At 44.7% G+C, this 26,999-nt stretch overlaps 1 protein-coding gene across 2 annotated transcripts; it reads left to right on the top strand.

Annotated features, from left to right (window-relative positions):
• Positions 1 to 989: 989 nt before the first annotated feature.
• Positions 990 to 25,961, top strand: RGMB (repulsive guidance molecule BMP co-receptor b). Of its 2 annotated transcripts, XM_032628610.1 has the most exons (5): positions 990 to 1,314; positions 2,281 to 2,356; positions 5,574 to 5,839; positions 10,924 to 11,432; positions 24,999 to 25,961. In XM_032628610.1, the coding sequence occupies exons 2-5, from the start codon at positions 2,352 to 2,354 to the stop codon at positions 25,665 to 25,667; spliced, it is 1,449 nt and encodes a 482-aa protein (XP_032484501.1). In that variant the 5' UTR covers positions 990 to 1,314; positions 2,281 to 2,351; the 3' UTR covers positions 25,668 to 25,961. The 2 variants fall into 2 exon arrangements, with proteins under 2 accessions (XP_032484501.1, XP_032484502.1); XM_032628611.1 differs by lacking the exons at positions 990 to 1,314; positions 2,281 to 2,356 and adding an exon at positions 4,474 to 4,803.
• The last annotated feature ends 1,038 nt before the right edge of the window (positions 25,962 to 26,999 follow it).

Raw genomic sequence — 26,999 nt, 5'->3', positions numbered from 1 at the left:
CCACTCCTCCCTGTTTACCCTGCCCTATGCTGCCTCTAGCGTTAGACCGAGAAACTATAAAGAGTGGGGGCAGCACAAGGTGAAGAAACGCTAGAGAGGGTCGGAGAAACTCCTAAGGAGGCAAAAAGTGAAATACCTAGGTCAAGACGCTTGAATATTTATTTGCCTGGACAAAGAGAAGCAGCCCGCTCGCCCCAGGCCTTGCACAGAACAGTAGCTATTGCTGAATACCTGTGATGCTCATTTTCAACTTTGGAAGATCAGCTAGTCCCTTCCCTCTCGCCCTGCATACCTTCTACTCTTACCCAAGTGATTCTTTCCTTGAACATTGCGTGGGCTTGTTCTTAATAACACACTTCCTCACCTGTGTCTTAGATGTCTCTCTCAACCCTCTCTCCCCTCGTAATTCCCAAATCGTTATCCTGGGTTTTCGTAAGCTGCAAACTCAAGCCACATTTAGATGGACAGGAAAGGTCTTTGGATTCCTTATTTCGGCGAAAATCCAGAGGACCACTACTGCCCCCCTCCCCCAGTTTAGACATACTAGGAAGACACTCAAAGATCATTTATGCAAAGGAAGGAATGCATTTTGTGGCCGCTGGTGGACAGCTAGAGAAAGCGGTAGAAGGGGGGACAAGGGACCGCACCTGTGCCTGTGCCGAAGCGCAGAACAGGAACAACCTGCACACGTTCACTGCCGCCCTGCCCCGGCGAAGGCTGGCACACTCACCAAGCGGCAATGCGCTGGTGCCGCGGGTGGGCAAAAGCAATGCAGCCGGTCTGGAGGGCGGCGCGGAGGGTGGCGCTGGCAGCGTGAAAGGCTCTTTGTGCAGGGGTGGAGGTGTACGTGCGAGAGGCGCCAGCAGAGCGGGAGCCGGGGGCTGGGGTTCTGGGACACCGCTACCTGCCACTCCGCAGCCGCGCTGGAAAGATCCGGGATGTGCCGGCAGGGGGAGATGTGGAGGGGTGGGGTGGAGGCCCCTGGGTTTGGTCTTTGATTCCGGAGGGAAGAGAGAGCAGCTTGGAGAAAGCAAGAAGGAATCGAGGGGGTTGCCTCACGCCCCCTCCCCGAGGTAGCGGAGGCGTCGCGGCAGCCGGAAGGGCGCAGCCGCTTGCCGGGCGCTCACGCAGCAGTCGGGGAACAGGGACAGCAGCCCCCGAGGCGGAACCTCCCTCCTGCCTCGGGTTACCGCCGCCCCGACCTGGGAAAGAGAAGCGGGAGCTGCGCTGCCCCCCTCAGCGCCCCGGCCGCGTGGCTTGCGGCTTATTTTCCCAGCTGGCAAGCGTCGCGCTGCAGACAAGGGAATGCCTGTGGTGAGTTGTTTATTTTGTTGAAGTTTGAGGTGGGCCAGAGGGACGTGGGGGGCGAGCGGCAGGCAGCGGCCGGGACTATTTTGTTTAGGTCTCCGTCCACCTGTGTGGTATAAATCTGCCAGCCTCGGGGCGGCGAGAACCAGGGTGAGAAAACCCCAGCCCTCCAAAAGGCCCCTTCTTGCCCCTTGTACACCTAGAACCCCCTTTGCTTCTCCACTTTTGGAATCGGCTGGATCCTAGCTAACACTACCCCCACGCCCCTGGTCAGTGCTTCCCGCCCCCTCTGCGAACAGGGCTGGCGTTCCAAAGGGGAGTCAGCGCCCACTCCCCGGGGACAGCTTGCTATTGAAGTTCCTCCCGGGTACCCTCCCCCGTTCCTTGAGGATAGGGGAGCTGAGGACTTGATACGAGGGGCTCTTGTGAAATTAGTGAGAACTTGTTTGGGCTGCTTCCGGCATGAAGTCGGTTCAGGGGTGTCGGGTCAGCCCATTAGTACAAACTGGGATTTGGGTTGGCCAGAGTTTCCCAGCCTGGAGGCTGGGGGGAAGTAAGCGGTTGGCTCCCGGCGGAGCTCAGAGGAACCGCCGGGGCTGATGGCAGTCGCGGTAGCGGCTGCGTTTGCCTGGAAGAAAAGCTTAAATACATTAGCGCGCTGGTAAAGCTTTTAAGGCCTTCTCGGGAATGAGTGGCTGGGTAATGAGAGGTTAATTTTGTTTGGAAGGGAAGGCTGCGCTGGTTTCCTGAGATAAATGGACAGGAAGCGCATTACCTCCGCGCGCTGGCAAGCGACTCCCAAATGCTTTTTGCACCTGCCGCTTTGAGCGGTGCGAGCCGCGGCTGAGCCCGAAGGGATCGCGGGGGCCGGTTGTATACGCTCGGGTGATGAGCCCCACGCACGCCCCAGGCCCTCTCCTTCCGGGGGCGCAGCGCTTACCCCTGGCTCTGGAACTCTCCTCTCACATCCAGGTCCTGCGTGTTCCGGAGCTCAGGGATCCTCTGATCCCGCCAAGCCCCCTCCAGGAACGGAAGGGTTAAGAATGATGTAAGTACAATACACAAGCTGCTTGCCGCTGGGCTGTCGGACTCCGGGCTCCTTCACCCCTGCCTTGCGTAGGGTGGACTGGGGAACAGCAGGGGAGCCTTTACTCTAAAATGGGTTGCGCAAATCGCAACCCCGGGTCTGATTCCTGGCTCCTCTGCCCCCGGTGATCTGTTAGAGACCTCGTGTTAGATTTCTGGAAATGGAGATTCTGTATATTAACAGGGGAACAGTTAAGACATCATGTAAAGGTTCAGGATAAGAAACCACATCTTGTTTAGAATCCATTAATGTTGCTGGCATGTGTTTTAATTCTACCCATTTTGCACGGATGCTTTGCTGTGTCCCCTAATTATACTGTTCCAGTCTCATCTTTTTTTCCCTGAAAACAAAGACGCAGGAGGAAAGAGTACAAGTGGCAAGAAACAGGGTGGATTTGTGAGTTGTGCAAGCTGTCACTTCACGATTTTTTTCTGATTAAAATGTAAAAACTTTTATAAGTCATCGATTTTATGTTTGTGTTCTAGCTCCCTCCCCAGATTTTTCTTTGTAGAGTCTTAAAATCCTCCTTTAACTTGCAGCATACTAGCTGCGGGAGTGGATGCGCTGTAAGTGACCATTCACTACGCTCTTGCTTCCCAAGCTGATTCGGGATCTTGCTAACAGTCCGAATTTACCCCGCCAATGTGTCAACTAGACTAATGTCTTGAAAATAGGAACCACCTTGTGGTTTAATTGTGAAAATTAACATTTTCCTCTAGCAGGCTGAACACTTATGCAGCAATAAAAAGTGAATTGTTAGGCGTATAAATATTAAGCTTGTCAAATTTTACAACAGAGGAGCAGTAAAGTGCCTTAGAAAAAATGAAGTTTTTCCTCTAAAGAACAACAGCTCCATTTCAGGACACCAGGATTTGCAGTGACTCGAGGGTGCCCTCTGTTGATAAAATCTAGAGCATCCGTGTACTTAAGGAGCAGGATGTAGGAGGGAGAAGAGGAAAGGCGGGGAAATCATAGAAAACCAGGAGTGAAAAGACTCAAACTAAACTGAATTTGATCCTTAACTCTTGGTTATATGTTTTAAAGTATGGTCAATAAAGTAGGATGCTTCTTTCATAGGGGTCGAATTAAATCTTGGGTTAAGGAAGAAGAAACATCTTACTGTTAGTCTTTGCTAGCAAAATACGTTGAAAGATAGTGTTCACATTTGGTTACTATTTAAAAGACACTTACCAGTATTTCATTAACTTGATTTCATTTGTAATATGTAGTAAATGTAAGAGAGTAAATTTTTGATTTAACAGTATTTACAACACAGTATCATCTAAAAATCATATCAGATAACTCCCCCCAAAATGTCATTTCTCCAGGCAACTCTGAAGCTACTATTAAGCATATTATAGATACACACAAGGTTTGGATTATATCTTGGGCAGTGAAAGGTGTGTTTACCACTTGAGTCATCATAGTACGTAATAAGTAAGTAATGAAAAGTTGCAGTGAAAATAGATAGGCATCCTTCATTAGGGACCTAGTGGTTTGTATAATTCAAAATGCGTCTAATGAGTAAGCTGGAGCGTTGGAAGGTTTGTCCTCAATTATCCTGGTCCATTGATTAGCACTTTTTAACATGTTGGAATATTAACGTGTCCGTGGTTGATACGAAATTCCTAATTAGAGATTCTAAGTAATGTAGCAGGTAGGGTTGCAGACTGTGACTTGGATATCAGTGAATTTAAAATGGCAGCCCTTTGCCGTTTGGAGAAGGGCAAAGACAAGGGCAGTACGAAGTGGCTCCCGGCCTTTGAGGCCATTCTTGAGATTAGATACCACTTCACACCTACTCATAACAAATTAGAACCTATCATCAATCTCACAACATGCTTTCCTGTATCTCCACTGGCAACCTCTTTTCTGGCAGACAATTGGTTTTCCCTCATTTTGGGATCCATTCAATCGCAAAAGTAGAAACCGACCTGCCATTGGGTTAATTTGCTAATAGACGATGAAAATTTGTGGAAAAGCCACTGAGCAACAAGAAATCATGGCATAATTATTCTACACTGCGTTAAAAACTTACAATCCTCATTAATCTAATTACACTGTAGCCGAACACGTTGAAGTTCGCCCGCTCTCAGATCCCTCCCCGCAGCTTTCAGGAAGGGAAATGTCAAAGGAACAAGAACCGGAGCCTCGCACAGCTGCCAGCGAACTCCGCCGGGAGCTGGCGGGTACCTTCCCAGCCTATCCGATTTGTTCCGGACCGTGGGTCACATTCGGATTTCCAACGCGACTGGGTGCTAGCTTTACCAAAAGTCCACAACAGGCTAGGAACGCGGTTCCGCAGATGTGATTGGCTGCGAAGGGACCTGCTGCAAGGCTCAGGGTAAAAGCGTCCGCTTCCTCCAAGGAGCCGTAGCCGGAGCTGGAGCTGGAGGGACAGAATGAGGGTGATGAAAAAGAAATTTTTAATAAAAGTCATGGAGGGAGGTTGAACCTGATCACATTAATTCAAGGAGAGGTCAAAGGCCGGTGCCTTTGTAACGAAGCCAGGACAAAGTTGCTGTCGCCTGTTTCAGTTGGGCGCGAGGAAACAGTAAATCGCAGAAGGGGGTGGAGGGAGAGCAGAGGAGGGAGCCGGAGGGAGGCTGGGCCCGGGCGCGAAGAACAGGACTCGCAGCGGGCGGACGCGGAACTCAAACTACACTGGGCAGGCAGAAAGAAGGAGGAGGCACGGAGGGGCGGGCGCTTTGGGCCCTACGAGTGGCGGGCTGGGCCCAGAGCGTCCGCCTCTCAGCCAATGGAGCTAGAGGGAGGGGCGAGGCCGGGGTGGGGACGACTCGGATTGGCGGGTGTAGGACGGGCAGGGCGGCAGTGAGGGGCTGAGATTGATTGAGAGGTGGGCTGACGCGGAAAGATATCCTGGCCGGCGGTGGCCGCTGGTTGGGGCTGCGTGCTCCTCCTTTTCGTCCACACCCGAGCTCCACGCTTGGTGAGCCCACGCTGGCCGCGGCCAGGGCGCCCGCGCGCTGCTGGTCGGGCCCCTCACTCGCTCACGGTCTTTGTGTCTTCTCTCCCGCCCCTTCTCCCTCCGTCCGCCGCCGTCTCCGGCCGCCACGATGCCACTGTGCCCTATTGCCGCCGCCGCCAACTCGCTCCGCCCGCGGCGCACTGCTCGCTGCGGCGGTGGCGGCGGCCCGTGTTCGACGCGGGCCTGAAGGAGGAAGAAGAGGAAGCGAGGCGCGTCCTCCGGCCCATGCCGCAGCCACGGCCCGGGACCCGCCAAGGCGCCCGCGCCGCCGCCCTCGCCGGAGCCCACGAGACCTGCATGGACGGGCATGGGCTTGAGAGCAGCATCTTCCTGCGCCGCCGCCGCCGCCCTCGCCGCTGCCGCCGGGGCTGAGCAGCGCCCCCGCCCCCGGCTCTGCCCGCCGCCCCTGGCATTGCTGCTTCTGTTGCTGCTCAGCCTCGGGCTGCTTCACGCAGGTATGAGGCGCGCGCGCGAGGGGAGCCAGCTCTAGGGCCGAGTGCTTTGTTCCCCGACACCCCCGGTCCCGTAGGCGCTTGCCGGGGCGGAAGGCGGCGTGGCGCGACGGGAAAGGCCTCACTAGCCCCTGCCATGCACCTTAGCTGGGCTCGCGGGGCGGTGGCAGAAGCACACCCGCTGACCGAGCGGAGCGCCCGGGGCGCAGAGGAGAGGCCTCTTCCCCTCCCTCCCGCCTTCCCAGCCTTCTGCTCGGACCGTTGATAAATCTCCCCTCCAACAGCCACTTATCAAAGATGTAGCGGGCAGGGGCTGCGCACCCGAGACAAATGTTCCGGATGCTTTATTGCTCTCTGCATTGGTGTTTACTGAAAGTCAGGCTGGGATCAGGTTTCCGCAGCCGCCGCCGCCTCGGTGGGGTGACTAGGAGCCTTGTGCTGCTTCTCTGGAGTTGGGGGTGGCGGCGAGGCGAAGAAATCGCACCAGATGGAAAGATTTTCACCAGAGCTGGAAAACCTGGGGGTTAATCTCGAAGTAACTTAAACTTTTTAAAACTGGGATTTCTTTCATATTTGCGAAGGCTGCTTTTAATTCAGCTTTCAACCTCTTTGGAAAAACTCGTGCTTTGTGGCTAGCCGCGTGTTTTCGGGTTCCAGGAGAGGCTGACAGATGTCTTGACTTCTGGAGGTTTGGCGCTTCCCCTATGGAAGCAGCGGTGAGGAATCTGTTCTTAACGCAGTAAGCCTTCTTCGTTCTTCTTAGCGAAGATGAGCCTTTTAGCATGTTGTAACCTACTTTTCTTTTTAAAATCATTTCATTAACACGATGTTATATGTGAGTTGCATTTCAATAAAGCTGGGGAAAAAATCTAGGATCCTCTTTACTAATAAGTACCACTTCTAGGAGCAGGTCTAGACAAAGAATTTTTTTTATACCGAATTGAAAGATAATTTATCTTGTAGTTTGAGCACACTTAGAGCATTAGGTAAGTTTTCCTTCGCGATCTTTTTGTCCTGTATTTGTAGGACAGCAGTCACAACGCTCTGATCTGGAGAATACTGAACTTTAATGCCACCCAACTGTACGGAGTAATTCTTATTTATTTACTAAGTCATAGCAGCAGTGTTAAAAATCCAGGAGGTCTTTTAAGTAATGGGGAAAAAATGTGGCATTTGAGTAGGCGACTTAATTTACTTTGCATAACTTTGCATTGTGATGTAACAGCTGCATTTTAACACTGTCACTTGTGGAAACAGACCGAGGTCTTAATAGAGAGTATAAATGGCAAGTTTTACAATGATTAAGGTTTTAAATTAGTGACTTTAGAACCTTAGAAAATAAAGTCAGTTTGCTTATGGTTACATGGAAAAATTTTTATGACGTGTCAGAAAATCTGCTCAGGAGGGTTTTGTGTGAAAAAAATAAGTGTCCATATGTCAAACTGTAGGTTTCTTGAAATGGAAATTGAAGTAGTAGGCAGGACTGTGTCCCTCTTGACTACTTGGATATCGTTTCCTTTAGTTGCCATTGGGTCCTATAACAGGATTGGAATGTGGTCCTTGAAGATTTCTTCGCTGGCCCATGAAAGGCCTAAGAAGTTGGTTTAAAAGTTTAGAAAATTAAGGTGCCTTAGTTCAAGAACTTGGAATGTGAAACTCCTCTCAGTATCCTAATGTGCTCACGCTGAAGTCGCCATTAGATTCTACCCAGAGTTGCTGTGGTGAGTGATATCTGTGGACAGCTTGTTGGAATGGAGCAGTTAATCTGGTTATAGAAAAGAGGGCTCCTTTTTGAGAGATTTCTTTGAAGAGCAGTGCTATTGAAATGCAGGGGTTGTTTCTCCTCAGAGCAGGGAGCCTAGCCGAGTGCTCTTTACAGATGGGCTACCATATGTTTGGTGCCTGGATCCATATAATTTGCCTCTGCACCCCATATGGCTCTGCATTTCACTTAATTCACTTCAGCATATCTGATTTCTTTTATTATAAACTGGTGATTGGGCTGCAGATTCACATGTGCAGTCCGGACATTGAGGAAACTGTCTTGAATGGTGAGGTCTTTATGTCTGGATCATTAATAAAAGCTATAGACCCACAAATCCCTTAGTAAGTTTCATTTACCGGAATGAAAATACTGTCACATCCTAGATGACCTGATTTGAAAAATAGATCTGTAGCTGCAGATTTTGAATTCTGCCCTTGGGAAATGAAAAGAATACTTTTATTCACTTTTTTTTTCCCCTTAAGCAAACCTCTGCGCTTCCTGAATGGAGGTCCAATAGGGGAGTTCCTTGCTTACTCATACACTTCGTGGCCTTCTTGGCTGCATCCTTGAAATTGTTTCTGCTCTGCATTGTCTTGGTATTTTGACAGGAGGCTTACTTTACCGCCTATAACAGGCAAAGTGCGCATTGTCATTATAAATTCATGAAGCCTGGATGTTTCTGGCTGTATGCTGCAAATTAGTCATTATACAGGAGCCTGTGATGGGGCTGAAACTGCTGACCCAAATGCACTTTCTCTCTGTTTAGCCCTCCTCCCTCCCATCATGTCTATTCGAAAAGTCTGTTAGAAACCTCATCCAAAACAAAGGAACCCAAGGAGTTCTGTTTTATGTGAGATTTCTCAAAGGAATCCGCACCCACCTGCTATGAAAAAGCGAGGGGGGGAGGAAGGAAAGGAACAAAAAAGGAGCTGGGAATCTAAATTCTGCTTTTCTCTTTCTTAACAGTTGCATCTGCATTTCCATGCTGGTCTTACTTCTGATATTTTATGACTATTTGAAATAATTATTAGTGTATGCTTGGCTAGATTTTATAGGCCATAACAGAATAGGCACTGCAAGTTTAGCAGAAAGTTCTTGTGCTGTCATTTATATGTTGTCCAAGAACTGTTCATTACTGAGTGATCTTGGCCCATATTTTATTTTCTTGCTTACTGCTTACTGTGAAGCTGATTTTAAAAGAAATACTGTAGTTACGTTTTTTTTAAGCTATCAAGTACTGTCTTGAGAATCAGGCATTTAGTAGAGATGTGACATGTGGAGGAATGAAAACAGGATTTGAGGAAAGGCACCATGCTCTGGGCTTCATACTATCTGTTTACAATCCAGCCAGGACAAGGCCTTTAGTGTCCCTTTGTCTTGATTTTCCCATCTGTAAAATGGGTTTAATACCATTTTGGGGGTTGTTGTATTTTTTTGTTCGCATTTTTGCTTTTTTGAGTAAAAATAGTTGAAAAATGATTTGATCTACTTTATAGAGAGGAATTCTATAAATATCAACTTTGGAATGAGCAAACATAGGGACCAAACACATCAAGATGTATTTGATTTTTTTAAGTGCGATTTAGTGATAGCTGTAAATTCATAGCTCCAAAATATTAAAATATTTTAATCTCTTTTACTTGTGTTAAATCAAATATCCAGTCTTGACTATATTTTTCCCTTTTTGGTTTTTGAAATTTAAGAATGGTTGGGGAAGTGCCTTAAGAGGTTGTCATTTCCTACCCTTTGTTTCCCCAGCTGATGCCATGAGCAGAGATTACAGGCTATTTTATTCAGATTTAAAAGCAGTTTACTACTGAAAAGATTAAAATATCTTTCTAAGATGATTATTAGGGTTAGTTTTAAGTCTTTATCAGGTAAATTACTAAATCTTGATATTATCCTGAAGTTTTGTTATGCCTAAATCTTGCATAATTATACATTTAATAATACTCTACTGACTGATTCCCCCCCACACAATAGATATTTTATGCCTAGAAAAGATCACAGAGTTTACTGTAGAACAACCTACTTATTTCTCATATGAGGAACCTAAGACTTGACATTGAGGCTCCTCCATGGTTGAGAGACCTATAAAGGATGTGCAAGTAATACAAATACGCGTTACAGTTCATTTGTATAAAATTTGAGGTGGATGATAAAGAAAATTGTTTCTCATTTCAGTAATCCTGGTGTTCCCATTTTAAGGAATATAGTGTTAAACTGATTGGTGCACACCACTGACCTAGTCTTGGCGGTTCATTGTGTTTTTTGTGCTTTGAGAGATTTTACAAATTTTTATATGAGAAGCTAGGGGCAAACCATAATTTGAAAACTGACTTTTTAAATAGTAGGGCAGTAATCACATGATTTTTCATTTATTTTAGCTTGACTTAAATCATTAAGTTAATGTGAATTAATCATTAAGTTTATGTGAATTGTTGATTTAGGGGAAAAGTAGTTTATATATACTCTAATAATTCTGTCTCTGGTTCTGTTTCTGGAAAAAAACATAGTTGGTGGGATCACCTGTCAGTGTTATGTACTTTTTGATTTAGTGTACTTTTACTGGTGAACTGTTTAGGAGCTGGAATCCTTGTGTGGTTGATGTTATGGGGTAAGTGAATACCTAGCTTGGTCAAATCAATCACTTCATTTTTTTAAGGGAACATTTACACTTTGTATTGATAGAAACCAGGAGATTAAGTGTTAATTTATATGCAATTTGTTGATAAACATTCCTCAAGAAATGCAGAATAACTTAGTACCTGGATTCTTTCCTGATATTCTTTGCCTATAGCCATAGTAGAATCGGGTAAAGGTGTTTTAACTAATCATGCTGTAATTTAGGAGTTTCCCCTCCCTGAGGTGTGCAGGCTTTACTCGTGATTTTGTGCAGACAGTGATTTCCAAAGCACATTACTTATGCAGTTTTCAAAATCAAAACAAAGTTCATATCTTTGACTTGGTCTTAAAGCAAAGACATCTTTCTCAAAATCTATAAACAATAGCAAAGTTGATAAAATATTTCATTTATCGTTCCCTTGTAATTTTACCCTAAGAACACTGGGCTAGACTCCTGTTTACTCACAATGGCCCATGCTTTAGTTTCAAGTTAACTAGCTGCATGCAGTGTTTCTCCCAGTGGCTTACTTTGTGAGAGGCCAAGAAGCACAATACAGTCCTATTTCTGAAGGCCTTCTTAAAATAGGAGTATATGAAATAGAACAAACAGTTCCCAGAGGAGAATGTCATTTTCTCATGTAGCTCAGGAAGTTATGAAGCATTTAAAAAATGTTTGTTCTTATCTTCTTTCTCATAGGTGACTGCCAACAGCCAGCCCAATGTCGAATCCAGAAATGTACCACAGACTTTGTGTCCCTGACTTCACACCTGAACTCTGCCATTGATGGCTTTGACTCTGAGTTTTGCAAGGCTCTGCGTGCCTATGCCGGCTGCACCCAGCGAACTTCAAAAGCCTGCCGTGGTAACCTAGTATACCATTCTGCTGTGTTGGGTATCAGTGACCTCATGAGCCAGAGGAACTGTTCTAAGGACGGACCCACATCCTCCACAAACCCTGAAGTGACCCATGACCCTTGTAACTATCATAGCCACGCGGGAGCCAGAGAACACAGGGGAGGGGACCAGAACCCTCCTAATTACCTTTTTTGTGGCTTGTTCGGAGATCCTCACCTTAGAACTTTCAAGGATCACTTCCAGACATGCAAAGTGGAAGGGGCCTGGCCACTCATAGATAATAATTATCTTTCAGTTCAAGTGACGAATGTGCCTGTGGTCCCTGGATCCAGTGCTACTGCTACAGATAAGGCAAGTGTACTTTTTTCTTCTTTCCAATAACTTTCAGAGTTTGATTCTTCAGGCAACTTTTGAAGTGTGATACAAAAGACCTAGTTTAAAAGGAGCTTCTCTTGGTCTTCTTGGCACGCAGGGTGGATGAAGGATTAAATGAAAATTACTTGGTAAAAAATTTCTCAGTGGAATTCTAGGGCTTATGTAAAATGTGGGTCTAAATTTAAATAGGCAGTGATATGAAAAATAAAAAGTAAACATTGAAGTTGGGTTCTCTAGGGAAAAGGCAGGCTTGCTTAATGAAAAAAAAAGTTCTTTATTTTTTCAGTGGTGTCATTTTTAAGTGCAGATGTGCGTGGCTCTTGAAGAAATCCATGTTCAGATTTATCAGATGACTGAAATGGGTGTTCTGAATAAAGAACGCTGTGAAGCCAGAGGCAGTAACCCATCAGGAAATTTTATTGGGAACTTGGAAGCTATAGTAAAATGTAATGGCTATAAGCCAGCTTCTCAGTGGCAAGCCCACAGTGGTGTTTTAGTTCCTAACCTAGTGGTGACCAAGGAAGTTAAGAATTGGATATTGCAGAGCAGTGATTTATAACCCCATGTAATCTCAGGATAAAAATGTAAGTCAGCCTGAGGGGAAAACTGACATAGTTAAGTTAAACTTACCCTGTCTAGCTGCCAGTGTATGTGGTTGTTGTTGGTTTGTTTGTTTTAAAGAAACTAATACTGAATAGAGATCCTCTAAGCCAATTTTAAGGCACCAGTGTCTTAGTGCAAGTAGGTGGAGAGGAGCTATGACTGGCTTTCCAGTTGCCAGTCCGAGCTGATTCAGGTGTTAATAAATAAAGCAGTCAAAAAGGGTTGTCCATGAAAATAGTGTCCCAAGTAAGCAGCTCCTTTACCATCTCCTCCAGCCACAAAAATCACACATACAGGTTTTCTCATCTTGCTTGATTTCCTTTGTTTATCTTTTCATCAGTTGGTTTAGACTAAAATATAATTGACAGGGAACAAGCTTTTATAATACTTAATGACTGTTCTTTTGATTCCAGGACACCTCCCTTGCCTCCAAACATATGTGGCATAGTTATTAAGTGAATTTAAATTATATTACTTCACATTTTGTGGAGGGAATTTTACAGCACCTCCAGAGATGTATGGAGACACCCCGGGGGTGTCACAAATCTAAGATTAGAAGTCATTGCTCTGAACAAAGACTATTACATCGATCTAGACATCTTAGGGGAACTTAAAACTATTTACACTTCAACTCCCAATAAAGCCCAAGCTTACCTTTCCAAATCTTATATCTCAAACTTTTCTTCCTCTGTGTTTTACAAGTATGCAAGTAATTTTTCCTATCTGTATATTAAAATATGTATTTGCTGTATGTTATGATATGAAGTTAGTATAATTATGAAGTCATAAGACAAGCCATGGGCAAAAAATCCATCATTATTGCAGTCATAGGATATAAAACCTGGGAATAGTCTTTGGAAAGACATAACACTGAAAATTCAGAAGACAGTTCCATTAGGAATGTAGAAAATCATCAAAATCATTGTGTAAATAATTGAGGACTTGGAGCGGTATCCTTCAAACGATACTTTTGAGATTAATAAGTGCTGTGTGCATGGGAAAATACAGTTGACCCTTGAACAGCATGGGTTTGAACTGCACCAGTCCACTTACATGGATTTTTTTCCAGTAGTAAATACTACAGTACTACACGATCCATGGTTGGTTGAATCCTTGGGTGCAGAACTCTCGATACAGAGGGCCAGCTATAAAGTTACATGTGAATTTTCAACTGCACAGGGGTTTGCCCCTAGTCCTCCTGTTGTTCAGGGGTCAGCTATATTGTTTCTTTTCACAAGCCCAAAGTTTTGATTTCCAAGCCTTCCATCCAGTCACATGTCACTTCTGTTTGGTGTTCAACCTTTCAAAATTTTATACTTTTTACTGATCATGTTGAAAATATTTGGGGACAACTGGTTACCTTATGAGTATTAACATTATATAAATGGAATAGTTGACATCGAAAGACTTTAGATCATTCTATTTCAGTTGTGGTTGAATCCCTCATAGTTTTTAGCAAATAAATAAATACAATTTGTTTTCTCCCTCACTTTGGTAAGGATCAAAGATTTTACCCATTCCAGAAAGGAGAGGGGAAAAATTATCCTCTAACATAAATTCAAGCAGACAGTGAGAATGTTTGGTCTTTAATTGCACTATTGGAAAGTATTTCCCCACATCTGGTGACCATGCTGTTCAGCAACAAATTACTCTCTGACCTCTAGTAGTTGTTTCTTTCCTCCTTCTTTTTGTAACTCTCTCCAAAGCCCCCAAAAGCATCTGGAAGGTTACTGTTGAGGGCCTGTCTCCATGTTGGTATGGCTTCTGCTGGTGAAACCAAACAAAGGCCTAAAATTTTGCACTGCAATTTCCTTTTACCAACCCAGGGCCAAAATGAAACCTTTTAAAAATTCTAAGCAATGAAAAAATGATGGCAATAAAAATAAAAACAATGAGACAAAAAAGTACATAAGAAATAAGTTCCAAAAAAGATCTGATTTTTTTTCCTTGATGTCTACTGTCATACTGTTTTCAAGAAACCTTTAAGAAGAATTTTTTATATGAGTCCCAGCTTTACTGAGACCTTAAATACATACATAGACCAGCCATTGGATAACCCAGCACTGCACATTGCGGATACTGTGTCATCCTGTGGTCAAGCATTTTTAATGACCTATGTGCTCAGTGTCACTAGATTTAAAGACTGACCAATGATGTCATATCATAGAGGCTGGCTGGTTGTGATGCCAAAATTATAGTATTTAAGCAAACATTCATTTCACCACCTTCAGCACTAAACTGAAGCACTAGACTCAGGTGTTTTGCTCAGGGAAGTCCCTAAGGCAACTCAGTCCTGGTAACCTGGCTTCTTAATCAAGTCATCTTCAAGACTGTCTTTGTGAGCTCTGCCTGCCCCTAAACACCCACGTTTCAAACCTCATCACGAAAAGACAAAGCTTGGGGGGAAAAAAATCTAAACTACAGAGTCACCTGTATACTCAAGGGGTCATTTATTAGCTAAGACTTTTCCTTATCCACATGGAAAGCAATGAGTGTAGGGCAGCAAGACCTGCAGTGCTTGACAGTTTGGCCTCATCTTCCCTTGTCTACTTTCTCTCCCCGTTCCCTGGGAAACGGCGGCCATGCTGCGTGCAGGTATGCCTTCTCAGGGCCACTGGGTTTATGTCGTGCCCTCCACCAGCCTGTTGGGGATCCCTTCCCAGGAGTCTGTATGGTTGGCCACCTTGCCAGCTAGATGTGTTCCTAAAGGGGAGACCAGGGCTATTTTTTCATCTCTCCCCGCCCTGGGGCTGCCAGGGTTCCTGGCACACCTGCACACCTCTGCTGAGATCCATGTCAGCTCTGGGCCACCTTCTACACCTTTGGCTGTAAGGGGCAGCTTCTGGCCTGCAGGCACTCTGCGGGAGAGAGATGAGAGAGGCGGCAGGCTTAGAACTGGCAGCGCTGGCTACATGGGAAGAAAAGCAGTTTCTGTTTTGGGCTGGGGGTGGGGGAGGGGACACAATGCCAGTATCTCTCCTGGGCCTCACACAGGTAAATAACCAGGTCATCTGTGGGGATGCTGGGCTTCTGTACCTTCTCTTCCACATTCTCTTTGCCAGCCTCTCAGCCTCAACTCCTTTTTACTTCATTCTGTGCATCTATGTATCCCTGTTTATGTGGATTTAATAAGGAATTGTATGTGCCCTGATTACAGGTGATTTTGGTATAAATTATTTTATGAAAGGATTCTGCACTTTACAAATGTATTCCTAGTAACATGTCTTAAAAGCACCAGTCTCTCAGGTGCATTTAAAATGATTCCTTTAACCAAAAAATTTCAAGGATGAATTTATTACACACCTAAACAATGGCAATATTTTAAAAAATCATTCTGTACAAATAATTGGTATACCTTTGCTTTGTTTTTCCTTTTAACGTAATCATGTCCTTTCTCATCACTCTAGCTTTTGTATGCTGTTCTTCAAACTCAGTGAAACAAAACTGCAAGTAGGAGGGGAGATTGAGATGACTGCAGGTCCTTTATAGATCTTCACATTTTTCTGTACTTCATCCTTTAGTGAGAGAAGGTGGTTTACCTTCATGCAGTTTGACTTTGGGGAAGAGGTGTGTTCTTTGTGCTTGACCAAGCCGGGTGGCTGTTGAACAGGTACTCTGAGGTGCCTTGTAAATTCTTGCTGCTGCCATGGGCCACCAGCTCCCAGTGACCCCATGGGCAGTAGCTTTCAGTGCCTATCCAAAGCATGGTAAGAGACCCTGTCTTTGAAAGTCCATAATTATCCCTAAGTCCTGAACTCTAGCTGCTTTCTGGGAAATTTCCTGAAAACTTCCACTGGTTGATGATACTAGAGATACAGGAAGACTTAGTCCCTTTGACCCATTCTTGCTTACTATCTTCATCAAACTGTATAACCCGAGGTGTTCCCTGATGATAAAATACTCTTCACTTGTAGGGTCCTAGAGCATGATTGGATCCTGTGCTCCTTTCTGATGCCCCTTAGCATGAACTGTTGTTCGACAACCAAATGTGGGCATGTAAACCAATGTTCTGGGTCATTCTCTGTTGGTTACAAAATCAGAGCAGACGCGCCTGCATTGCAGAGGCTTTCCACTGTCTTTTTTAGGCATATCTTTGGATCAAGGTTTGGAAATCTGTCCTCTCTTGACCCTAGGCCTAGTGCATTTCTTTGTAGCCAAGTTTTTGTAACCAATTATGTTTTTAGTATCTTCATGGAGACAATGTGAGCTACACAGTGGTGATCATTCTTATTTTTGTGGACTAAGGAAGATGCTTTATCCTTCCCTCTGCCAGATTGTGTTTTGAATACATGGACACTGTGCTTTCGTGCAACATTGTTACAGAAGGGACACGTGGCAGTTTCTTTGAGAATATAGAGCCCTTTCCTTCCAGAGAGCACATGCTGTCTTGCAGATACATTGTAACTAATCCTTAAAATCTGAGGTTGCTCTTTGTTTTGTTACGATTATCTGTTATGCAGCTAATTCTTGCCATCTTTTTAAGATTTGCATCTTGTCATGGTCCTCCTTGTTTTGCAGAAATGCTAAAAAAAAAAAAAAAAGTTATAACACCAGTTGAGGCATATTGCAGAACAGATGGGAAAGAAGTTTGCAGTTGTAGCTCCCAGCTCGTATACTATATTCATTTCTCTGATAAAATGTATAATGTGGTGCTGCATTTGAAACACCCAGCATTAAAGGGCCTATTGTGCATGGGAGATGCAGAGGTGAATGTTGTCTCTGCCTCAGTCTAAGCACATAACTAAACTTTGCAGCAGTCAGTGGAGAATTGTGGGGTTTGTGTGGGGGGAGGAAAAAGCCATTTGCAGGGTTTCTTCTTAGAACATTGGTGGCCCACATTATAAGCTGGTTCCAAGTGCTGCGAGTTGTCTCGGGTGTCAGGAAGGACCAGGAGGTTGGGCCAGAGAGTTGGGCTGCTGTACCCAGGGCCTGACTGTCCCCGCTGGTCACCATCACAGGTCAATGTTCTTACTCCTAGGATTTGTCACAGCCTCCCTTTTCACTTCCCACTGTTCAGGTGGCCCCTCACCTGCACCCAGGTCTCCTCACTCCTGTATACCCTCGCAGGCTCTAGAACCCTGGCTGCCACTGTTGAAAGGTTATTGATCTTTGATTTAATACCAGAAAGCTTTCTAGGGAATTTGACCATCAGTATCACTAGTTCTTAGTTAAAATCATTTTTTCAGGGTTCTATCTCATCTTTAAGACACATGAAAACATGTCTTAGATAACCTTATCCTCCCTGAATTTATTTATTGTAGAGATAATATTGAAACATTAAAGAATAGTTTTTAGAAAAGCAGAAATCAGCTATAATTGCAGGTGGTAGTATTCCTATTTGTCCTTTTCTGTTTCCTGCATAGCTCTCGTTTGTACTGGATTGTAAGGTCTCAGGCCCAGAAACTATTCAGCTTTGCTTCATAGAACTATATGAAACTTCGGATTGCCTGGAGGTAAAAGTATATGTGGGCAAAGGAAGAAGGAAAAGAAGGAGAAATTATTAGCTCCATGATGTATCTGTAAGTGTGAAAGATCATTTTGTAAGGTGAAAATGGGCCTGCCTTGTTTATTCTTTATGCTGTACTTTCCAAACAAGATACACCTTTATATTGTTCATACAGATTCATGTACTCTGGGTAATGAGTCTTTTATCATCTTTCTGTTCTCTGGAATAGAATGAAGAAACATGGAAGATGTTAGTGGAAACTGTCTAAAAATGTAAAAAATTTGTGTCTGTGTATCTTGTCAGTTGTATATTTTGAATCTCTCTGTGCCGCTCCCTCTGTGCCAGATGTGGTTTGGAAGGACAAAAAGGACCTTCGTAATCCCCCATTTATAAGTGAAATTAACCCAACGGCTGCCTGAGCCAGCCAGGATTCCATGCGAGTGCTGTGGGCCTCTACTCCTTTAAAACAAATCCACACTCCTTCATAGTTTAAGCCAGAGGCAGGAGGCCAAGTCTGATGCACAGCTGAGAGTTAGAACTTGTTTTTCTGTCACATTTCCAAATGTTTCTCTCTGCCCTGTTAAATTTTCTTTGAGTTAACATTTTGAGAGGAAGGGGCAAGAAGGAAACATTGGATGGTTGGTACTTTTTTTGTTGGCTTCAATTAATGCTAACCAAACAGTTTCTGCCTGTGCGGAATGTGGGATAGTTACCTACAGTGTTGAACAATGAAAAATGCTACCTTACCCATTTTGTCTTTATTTGTTTTGACTGTAGTAGAACTTGCTCTTCCACTGTTTTGAATTTTGTGTTCTCATGGGTGGGGTAACTTCAGGACTTCTTAAACTGCTCAGCTTGTCAGTAAGTAATAACTAACAAGAATAGCAGCACCCATCTAAGATGCAGAATTTAGCTGGAGAGCCTTGTAGTGAAAACATGATGCTGTCGGGTCTAGAAAGAACTTCAGGTGAAGTTGGGTCTGTGGAGAGAGGAGGTCTGTATGTCCCAGTTAGCTGGTTATTTTAAGAGCTGGAGCCCAAAGTACCTTTGCTACTGCTGGTGGGTTCTTTCAGTGTTGGAACTTAGTATACACACTGTGGATAGAATTGATGTGACAGCATTTAAATACTAACTTCCCATCTGCTCTGCATGTGCTCCTGAAAAGGGGGTCAGGGTTTAATCTTTCCATCTAAAGGTGTGCGTGAGTACACACATAAGCACACGTGTGCATTTATGTGGTGTTCATGCTTTCCCCGCTCCCTGCCTCAGGAAAATGAAGACAGAAGGATATTGTTTTGTAACTTTCCAGTTAACTGGCTTCTTGGAATATATGGTCACTGCCTGTAACCACCTCGTTCCTGGGCTTTGCTTTTTTTTTTTTTAATACCCCTGGGAACCTGCAATTGAACCTACAAGTGACAGAGTGTGAGTGTATTGTGGAGACCTTCAAGCCCTTTTGCTTTTTAAATCACCAAAACTGAAAAATGATCAATGAGACTGTGATTTCCTAATCCCCATTGGTTTGGAAAACAGCTGTGCTGAACCCTGGCCCTGTGCCCATCCCCCCCCTCCCCCCCCCACCCCCCCAATTAGGAGGGAGATCCCTGAAAGCAAGACTTGCTAGGGCAGATTCCTGCCCCTAGAGTTACTGCCTCTGGCCCTGGCTGTCACCTTTCAGAATATTTTTAGCCTCTGGTCTAAAGCACAGTGGCAGCCTCCGCCTGTAATACTGTCTACACATATCTAACTTCGCATCTAGGAGTGTAGTGAGTTCCTGCATTTGCTGGCCTCCTCAATGCAAAGTCCGAACACAACAAACAAGAAGTTCCCTTTGGAGTTCTCTGAGTGCCAAGACTGTGAGGACCTGAGGCCTTTCCTTCCCAAACTCAGCTCTGGTCTGTACAAGGAAACTGGCCGATTTCCCTGTCTCTGAGTCTATTTCTACTTCCAGCCTTCCTTGTTTTAAGTGTACAGAAATTGCTCTTTGGAAGTCGACATTTTTTTTGCCTGTCCCTTTTATGTGTCATCCCTGGGCCTGCTTCCCTTTCTCTCTCACATGCTCTTTCCAGCCACTGAGCTTAATGCTTCTCCCCTGGACCACCCTAGCAGCCTCAACTGTGGGTGTCCTTTCCCTCTGGTTTGGTTTCTTCTTTCTCCATCTGCTGCCAAGAACCCCTCCAGCAGCAAAGGCAGCCCTTGTTCCTGCATGTATTACCTAGGGCAACACTGAAGAATAAATAAGTCTGATCCATTCCATTTCTCTGGAATCCTGTACATGTTCCTAGAACAGAGCTCTGTGGAAAGAGACTCATGAGCATAGAGAAACCTATTTTGATATCCTTAGAAGGTAGGAGATTTTTATAGTCTCATTCAGGACTTAAAAGAAGTCTAGAGTAAGATTTTTAACCTGCCACCCTCCTCTTAAACACATGTACTACTGTCTTCCTGTTAGTATCTTGTCCTACTCCAATGAAATTACTTAAGAAACTATACTCTTATAGATCTTAAGTTCAGATTTCCTGTAGGTAGATAGCTGATATGTAGGCTGAGTCGGAATGGTAAAATTACATTCGGTTCATCGAGTTCACACCATCCTGACAGATATTTTTTTCTTAGTTTTTCAGGAAAATTATCAATGACATCAGTTATTAACCAGTGCAACATTTTTTCCTTAAGTATGGTACATATACTCTCCTAGGTTTTGTATGAAACTGTTCAAACAGAAAGTTATTCTAGATGAATATGCTTTTGTTTCCTGCTCCACAAAAGGGAGAGAGATCCAGAGTTCTCCCCAGTCCGGCCGAGATACTTCAGTGCTTCAGAGCTTCCTAGGCTCAGACTCCTCAACATTTAGAAAAACTGACCCTCTGAAGTTAAGATTATGTGTTTTAGAGCTGGAGATAGAGCACGTGTATTTATTTCTTTGAAGCATGTGCTCCTTTTGGAATGGTTTCTTGTTTTGCTCAGCCTTGAGGACTGAGTGTAGAGGCTGTACTCCACTGATCTGGTAAGAGCAAAGGGGCCATGGGCACAGCGTTCTCTTATTCTCCCACAGTCGCCTGTTTTTTCAACCTATAATTGCACCCAGAGGATCTGAGGAAGTAGACTTATCAGCTAATTATATGAAATAAAATTAATTTTAGCTTCCTTAACACAAGCAGAATCTTAATTAGGTACATATCAAAATTGTTTCTGTATGTTCCAGGCTGATTTCTGTGACTTTCAGTTTGGTTTGCGGGCCCATCTTAATCCAAGAGATGGAGTCCCTTGATCTTAAAGTCCAGTTCTGCTATTAGAGAAATCTAGTAAGGTCCTGCACTTGCAGTGCCAGATGGCCTGATTAAACACCAATAAATGTTTCTTCCAAAATACAATAAGCACAAATAGTTAAGTGCACAGCCTGTGGGGAATTCTACTGTTTGAAAACTTCTGTGCAGCACTTTGCAAGGCTGTCGAGCCTGGGGAAGCTCTGTCTGTGCATTGCCAAGGCAATGCCTGGTTCTCTGGGCTACGTCGTTTTCATTTAATTTTTTTTTTTACTTTCCTGGTGGAAAGGAGAGGCAGCTCCCTCTAAATATTGGTATTTCACAGCAAACCTTAAATCCTTATTGCCTTACTCGTGTGGAAAGGTTGATTTGTAGCTGCTATCTTGCTCTTCCTAAGAGACCCGTTGGGTGGTAAAGATCTCAGGGAATGAAACATTAAAAATGAATGAGGGGGGGGCTTCCCTGGTGGCGCAGTGGTTGAGAGTCTGCCTGCCGATGCAGGGGACACGGGTTCGTGCCCTGGTCTGGGAAGATCCCACATGCCGCGGAGCGGCTGGGCCCGTGAGCCATGGCCGCTGAGCCTGCACGTCCGGAGCCTGTGCTCCGCAACGGGAGGGGCCACAACAGTGAGAGGCCCGTGTACCGCAAAAAAAAAAAAAAAAAAAATGAATGAGGGGACTGGAGTAGTTTGTCTGAGGTGAGGATTGGGAGGGGCTGGGCGGGGGAGGTTTAACAAAAGGCACTGATGTTTTAAATGCACAGAAATGCCATCCATCAATAATAAATGGTGTGGCATAGAACAGATGTGCCCAATTGAGTTATTACAGCATATGGATCAGTTCATAGAGGGGGGAAAGTAAGCAGCATAGCTGGTGTTTTTAAATTATCTGTTTGAGAGCTTTAGAATACATTTTTGAATGTCCTGTTTTTACCCTCTGACAGCTGCTAGTTGGAAATATAAAACGTGTGGAATTACCAAACATTCCAATTAAATTTTGAGTGTTTTTAAAGTAAGAATTATTGAGAGTGAATAAATTTTTTTTTTTTTTTTTTTTTCTGAAGAGGGAGACAGAATCTGGAAATGAATTTCTGGCCCTTCATGGCTGAGTGCCTGCTTTTTAAGACCTCGAGTTGTAATTAATTGTATGAGGAATGAAATTACATTACAAAACTTAAGTCATGTGAAACTGTTACCTAGTGTTTTCTACTACATTGATTATATCTCTAGGTATCTCTTCAGTACCTACTTAAACTACAGAGGACCACTCAGGAAACCTCTCTCAGGCTTTGAGGTTGCTTCATTACCCTCAGCATCTTGATTCAAGGGCTAATTCTATACATATGCTCCGAGCGAATTATTTCACCTAAAGGAGGAACAACAAGAGAAATACCAGCTTCGTTGTCTCATAGAGAAAATCACTCCTAGGAAATTGGACAGACAGAAATCCATTAGGTAAACTGGAATATTTTGTAAGTGTAGATAGTATGCAGCAGTCAAGCTTTAAGTTTTACTTGATCTTCTAGAAGTAATGGGAGTTGCTGTCAGTGTCACAGGCATAGCAGAGGACAATAACATGAGAGTGTTTGAAATGACTCCTGAGTTGGAATTGGTGGACTTGGTGAGAGTTGGAACTATTCCACTCATCTTAATATTGACCCTTGCTTGCCTTTTCAGAAACAAAAAACTTAAGTCATGTGAAACTGTTACCTAGTGTTTTCTACTACTTGTTTGGAATTGGATCTCCCTGGTGTGTTGTCCCAACAAAACTAATTCCTCTGTGTTTTTCAACTAAGGTGAACTAAAAAGTACTTAATTCTTGCAGATAACGCCAAGTTGGTTTAAATTTGAGCTTTGTTAGACTGGAAGGACAAATGGCCTAGCTGTTGTAGAAGAGTTCATTTACTCTTTGAGTGTGGATGTTCTGGTTGAAAATGAGGAGAGTGGCTGTATGAAAAGTCTATTACTCTTATTGTAGCCGTCTGTATTAACTTTCAACTCTTCAGGTGCAGAATTTACTTGAATAAATCTTTTTCACCTCCAAGGGATCCCAGCTTACCTTAAAAAAGCACTTGTCAAACTGTCTTTAGAGCCACCAAATAAATCTATTTTATAGTCCCATTAGATATCTAGCTCAAAATCCCACTCTCCCTGGAAGGCCGTATGGTTGGATGCACAACAAATTTCCTGAAATCATCTCTGGTACACCTCCTTCAGGTTGTTAGGAAGGTGTTGAAATGTGAGAAGGCTGGTCATGAAATTAAATTGTGGCTCAGGGTAATTAGGAAGGGAGAAAACCAAGCATTTTCTTAGTGCATTGTCTGGCTTTTAGTTGCAGCTGCAAACAACGGATATGAATTTAACCAGTTGCTACAGTGCAGCTGGTTCAGATGTGGCTTTATAACTGGCTGAAGTGAAATGAAAAGGCTGGAAAATTCCAGTCAGGTAACACTGGTGGTAACACGTGGAATTAAATAGTGTGAGCAAATGCTGGCCGAGCTGGGGAAAAAGCCCTTCGGACATAAACTTGAGGGTGGTGGTGAGGACTTGTAGAGAGCGGGGTGGGGTGGGGCCGGCATGGCCTTTTAAACAAGGGTCTATTGTTTTGATTAGCCCCCTTGCAGGAGGTGGAAGGTTCCCTCCATCCAGAGTAATCTGTAGAGTGTTTGGCTTGTCTACCTCCCTCCTTGACTGAAGTCACCTGATAGAATAATTGGGATTGACACATACACTCTATTGATGCTATGCATAAAATAGAAAACTGATGGGAACATACTGTACAGCTCAGGGAACTCTACTTAATGCACTGTGGTGACCTAAATGGGAGGGAAGTCCAAAAGGAGAGGGATAGGTGTGTATGTATGGCTGATTCGTTTTGCTGTGCAGTAGAAGCTAACACAACATTGTAAAGTAACTGTACTCCAGTAAAAATTAATTTAAAATAAAATAGTTCTCTGAAAAAAAAGAAGAAGCTGTTACCTCAGTTATTGACAATAACTCAGATCTCAAAGCATAGTCTTTTTCCCCCTTGGGGACCGTTTTCCCACCTGTGTGACCCAGAAGGCCCTGTGTCTTCCTCGTCATCTTCCTTCCATCCCCTGCGGCAGAGATGTTGAGGATGTTGGAGACAAAGGTGCTCAACGTTCATTATTTTAAATAATTGTTCTAATTAAGGAAATAAAATCGGTTCACTCAAGGGAAGCTTTTGTATTATCAGTAGTTTTTTCTCCATGAATTGTCTGCTTAACTTGGCGGGTTGAGAGTTGACTGGGGAACAGATTTCTGAGAAGTCGAAGGGCCATCGTGCTGTTTGGGGAAAACATTTGCTGTAACTAGGTTTAGGGTATTTAGTCTGCCAGTGCTTGGGAGCTGCATTTGCTAAGTGAGTTTGCTGTCACAGCGATTAGTCAGTCATGTGAAACATTTGATTAAGGGACTTAAATCTTTCCTGAGGCACATGATTGGTAGCTGTTGCTGGGATGGCCCCCTCCTCAGCTTTCCATTTCCTCCCTCAGTGTTTATAAGTAAGTTTGTAGTGATGAGTCATGGGATATGGTTTTAGCGTCCAAGGGAGAAACTTTTTAGAAATTGAAGTTCTGGTAGGGGGCTTCCCTGGTGGCGCAGTGGTTGAGAGTCTGCCTGCCGATGCAGTGGACATGGGTTCGTGCCCCTGTCTGGGAAGATCCCACATGCCGCGGAGCGGCTGGGCCCATGAGCCATGGCCACTGAGCCTGTGCATCCGGAGCCTGTGCTCCGCAACGGGAGAGGCCACAACAGTGAGAGGCCCGTGTACTGCAAAAAAAAAAATTTCTGGTAGGTTTATTGTTAATTAAGCCACTTAGAGCTTCTGCATAACTGAGAACGGAATCTTTTTTTCTCAGAGCCCTACCACAGCTCATTTGTTTTTGGAAGGAGACAAGATATAAATTACCAATAAAAATTGCCTGTATCCCAACAACAGCATTGTTCTGTCTTAGGAAAATGAACATTTTTTCATGAGGCACATTCCCCGGATCTGTGTTAAATTATCATTCCAAATACATAGGACTTTTAAAAGTTTCCCTAACAGTGACACCATTCACTTGCAAGGCAGAAGCAAAGAGGCCTAGTCTGGAGATTCTGCCTCTAGCCATTCAACTCCAGAATGGAGAGCAGCTCTTGCCACACAAGGATGCACCATCCTGTATCCCTCCCATCGTGTTAAACTTTGTACGCGTTCCTTCCCACAGATCACCATCATCTTCAAAGCCCACCGCGAGTGTACAGACCAGAAAGTATACCAAGCTGTGACAGATGACCTGCCAGCTGCCTTTGTGGATGGCAGCACCAGTGGAGGGGACGGCGACATCAAGAGCCTGCGTATCGTGGAGAGGGAGAGCGGCCGCTACGTGGAGATGCACGCTCGCTACATAGGGACCACGGTGTTCGTGCGGCAGCTGGGTCGCTACCTGACCCTCGCCGTCCGCATGCCTGAAGACCTGGCCATGTCCTACGAGGAGAGCCAGGACCTGCAGCTGTGTGTGAACGGCTGCCCCCTGAGCGAGCGCATCGATGACGGGCAGGGCCAGGTGTCTGCCATCCTAGGACACAGCCTGCCTCACACGTCCTCGGCCCAGGCCTGGCCTGGCTACACACTGGAGACTGCCAACGCTCAATGCCACGAGAAGATGCCGGTGAAGGACATCTATTTCCAGTCCTGTGTCTTTGACCTGCTCACCACGGGGGATGCCAACTTCACCGCCGCAGCCCACAGTGCCTTGGAAGACGTGGCGGCACTGCACCCCAGGAAAGAACGCTGGCACATTTTCCCAAGCAGTGGCCTCGGGACTCCCCGTGGAGACAGCCATTTGTCTGTCAGTCTAGGCCTCGCGTGCTCCATCCTTATCGTGTTTTTGTAGGGGTTGTCTTTTGTTTCTGTTTTTGTCTATAACAAAATTTTAAAATATATATTGTCATAATATATTGAGTAAAAGAGTATATATGTATATACCATGTATATGACAGGATGTTTGTCCTGGGACACCCACCTGATTGTACATACTGTGTTTGGCTGTTTTCACGTCTGTTGGATGTAGTGTTCTTTGATTGTATCGATTTTGTTTTGCGGTTTTGTGAAATGTTTTGTAATGTCCCTGCCTGGGGACCTGTTAGAAAGCACTTTATTTTTTATATATTAAATATTTATGTGTGTACCTGGTTAGTATGTATATAGTACACGTGCACAGACACCGTACGCAGCGTTCCCTTTGAAGATGACCGGCGACGTTGTTTGTAGCTCTTCCTGGCTGCGCCCTCCTGTCCTTTCCCACTGCTGCTCATCCCATGCACGCAGCTTTCACCTGCCGCCTCCTGGTGCAGCTGCCTCGTTCCTTTGAACTAGGTCCTTACCCTCTTCTTCTGCCCTCGCTCGATGTGGAAGGACAGTTAACCCCCCTCCAGGTGCTTTTGGCTGTTTAAACACTGATTCTAGGCCCTCTCCCTCTTTTACAGCTGTCACTTTTTCGGAGGGTGGGGAGAATGTTAGTACCGTTCTTATTAACTAGGATTGTTATATCTGAGCACTTATAGTATGGTAGGTTGAATGAAAACTGCTGTTTTTGTAGGTCAGAAGGGGCTAGTGATGACAATTTCATAGATAAATACCAGGCATCTTGCTAGACCCCGGCAGCTCTCAGAATTTTGTCATCCCGTGTCCTTGTGTAAACTGTAGCTTTTCCCTCTTTTAACTCTATTCCACATTGAACGGACAAAACGCAAAAACATATATTGAGTGATCATGCCTCTTGCTCTTATCTCTGTAATTTGTACAAGCCCACATTCTTAGCCTTCTCTTCCTTGGCTGTTTGGGCTCAGAAACACACTGCTGCCTGTGTTCACGCCCAGTAAGCCCTCCTCAGTCTCACTTTAGGACCCCAGGGACTGGGGTTTGTTAGATTCTTGCTTTAACATCAAGGCCCAGATCCCATCACAAAGTTTTCCTCTTCCTTGCCCTCCACACTGAGGCCTTCCTCACAGCCTTTGACACATCTGTGTGCATAATGGAGTGGACTGGGGCGCTCATGACAGAAGCGCTTCCTTGGCCTGACTCTGTATGTAGCTAACTCTGGGTGCTGGTTAGTCCAGACATTCGCACTGGGCAGTATTGCACCCCAGGTGGCCTCTCGATTTAATCAGATACTCTCCCTCTTAACATCTGTAGGTGACTATTATTTAGTCATTTTACTTTATAG

Source organism: Phocoena sinus, chromosome 3 (assembly GCF_008692025.1).
Source record: "Phocoena sinus isolate mPhoSin1 chromosome 3, mPhoSin1.pri, whole genome shotgun sequence".
Classification (NCBI taxonomy): domain Eukaryota; kingdom Metazoa; phylum Chordata; class Mammalia; order Artiodactyla; family Phocoenidae; genus Phocoena; species Phocoena sinus.
Note: the sequence above shows the minus strand (reverse complement) of the source record. Positions and strands in the feature narration are given on the sequence as shown.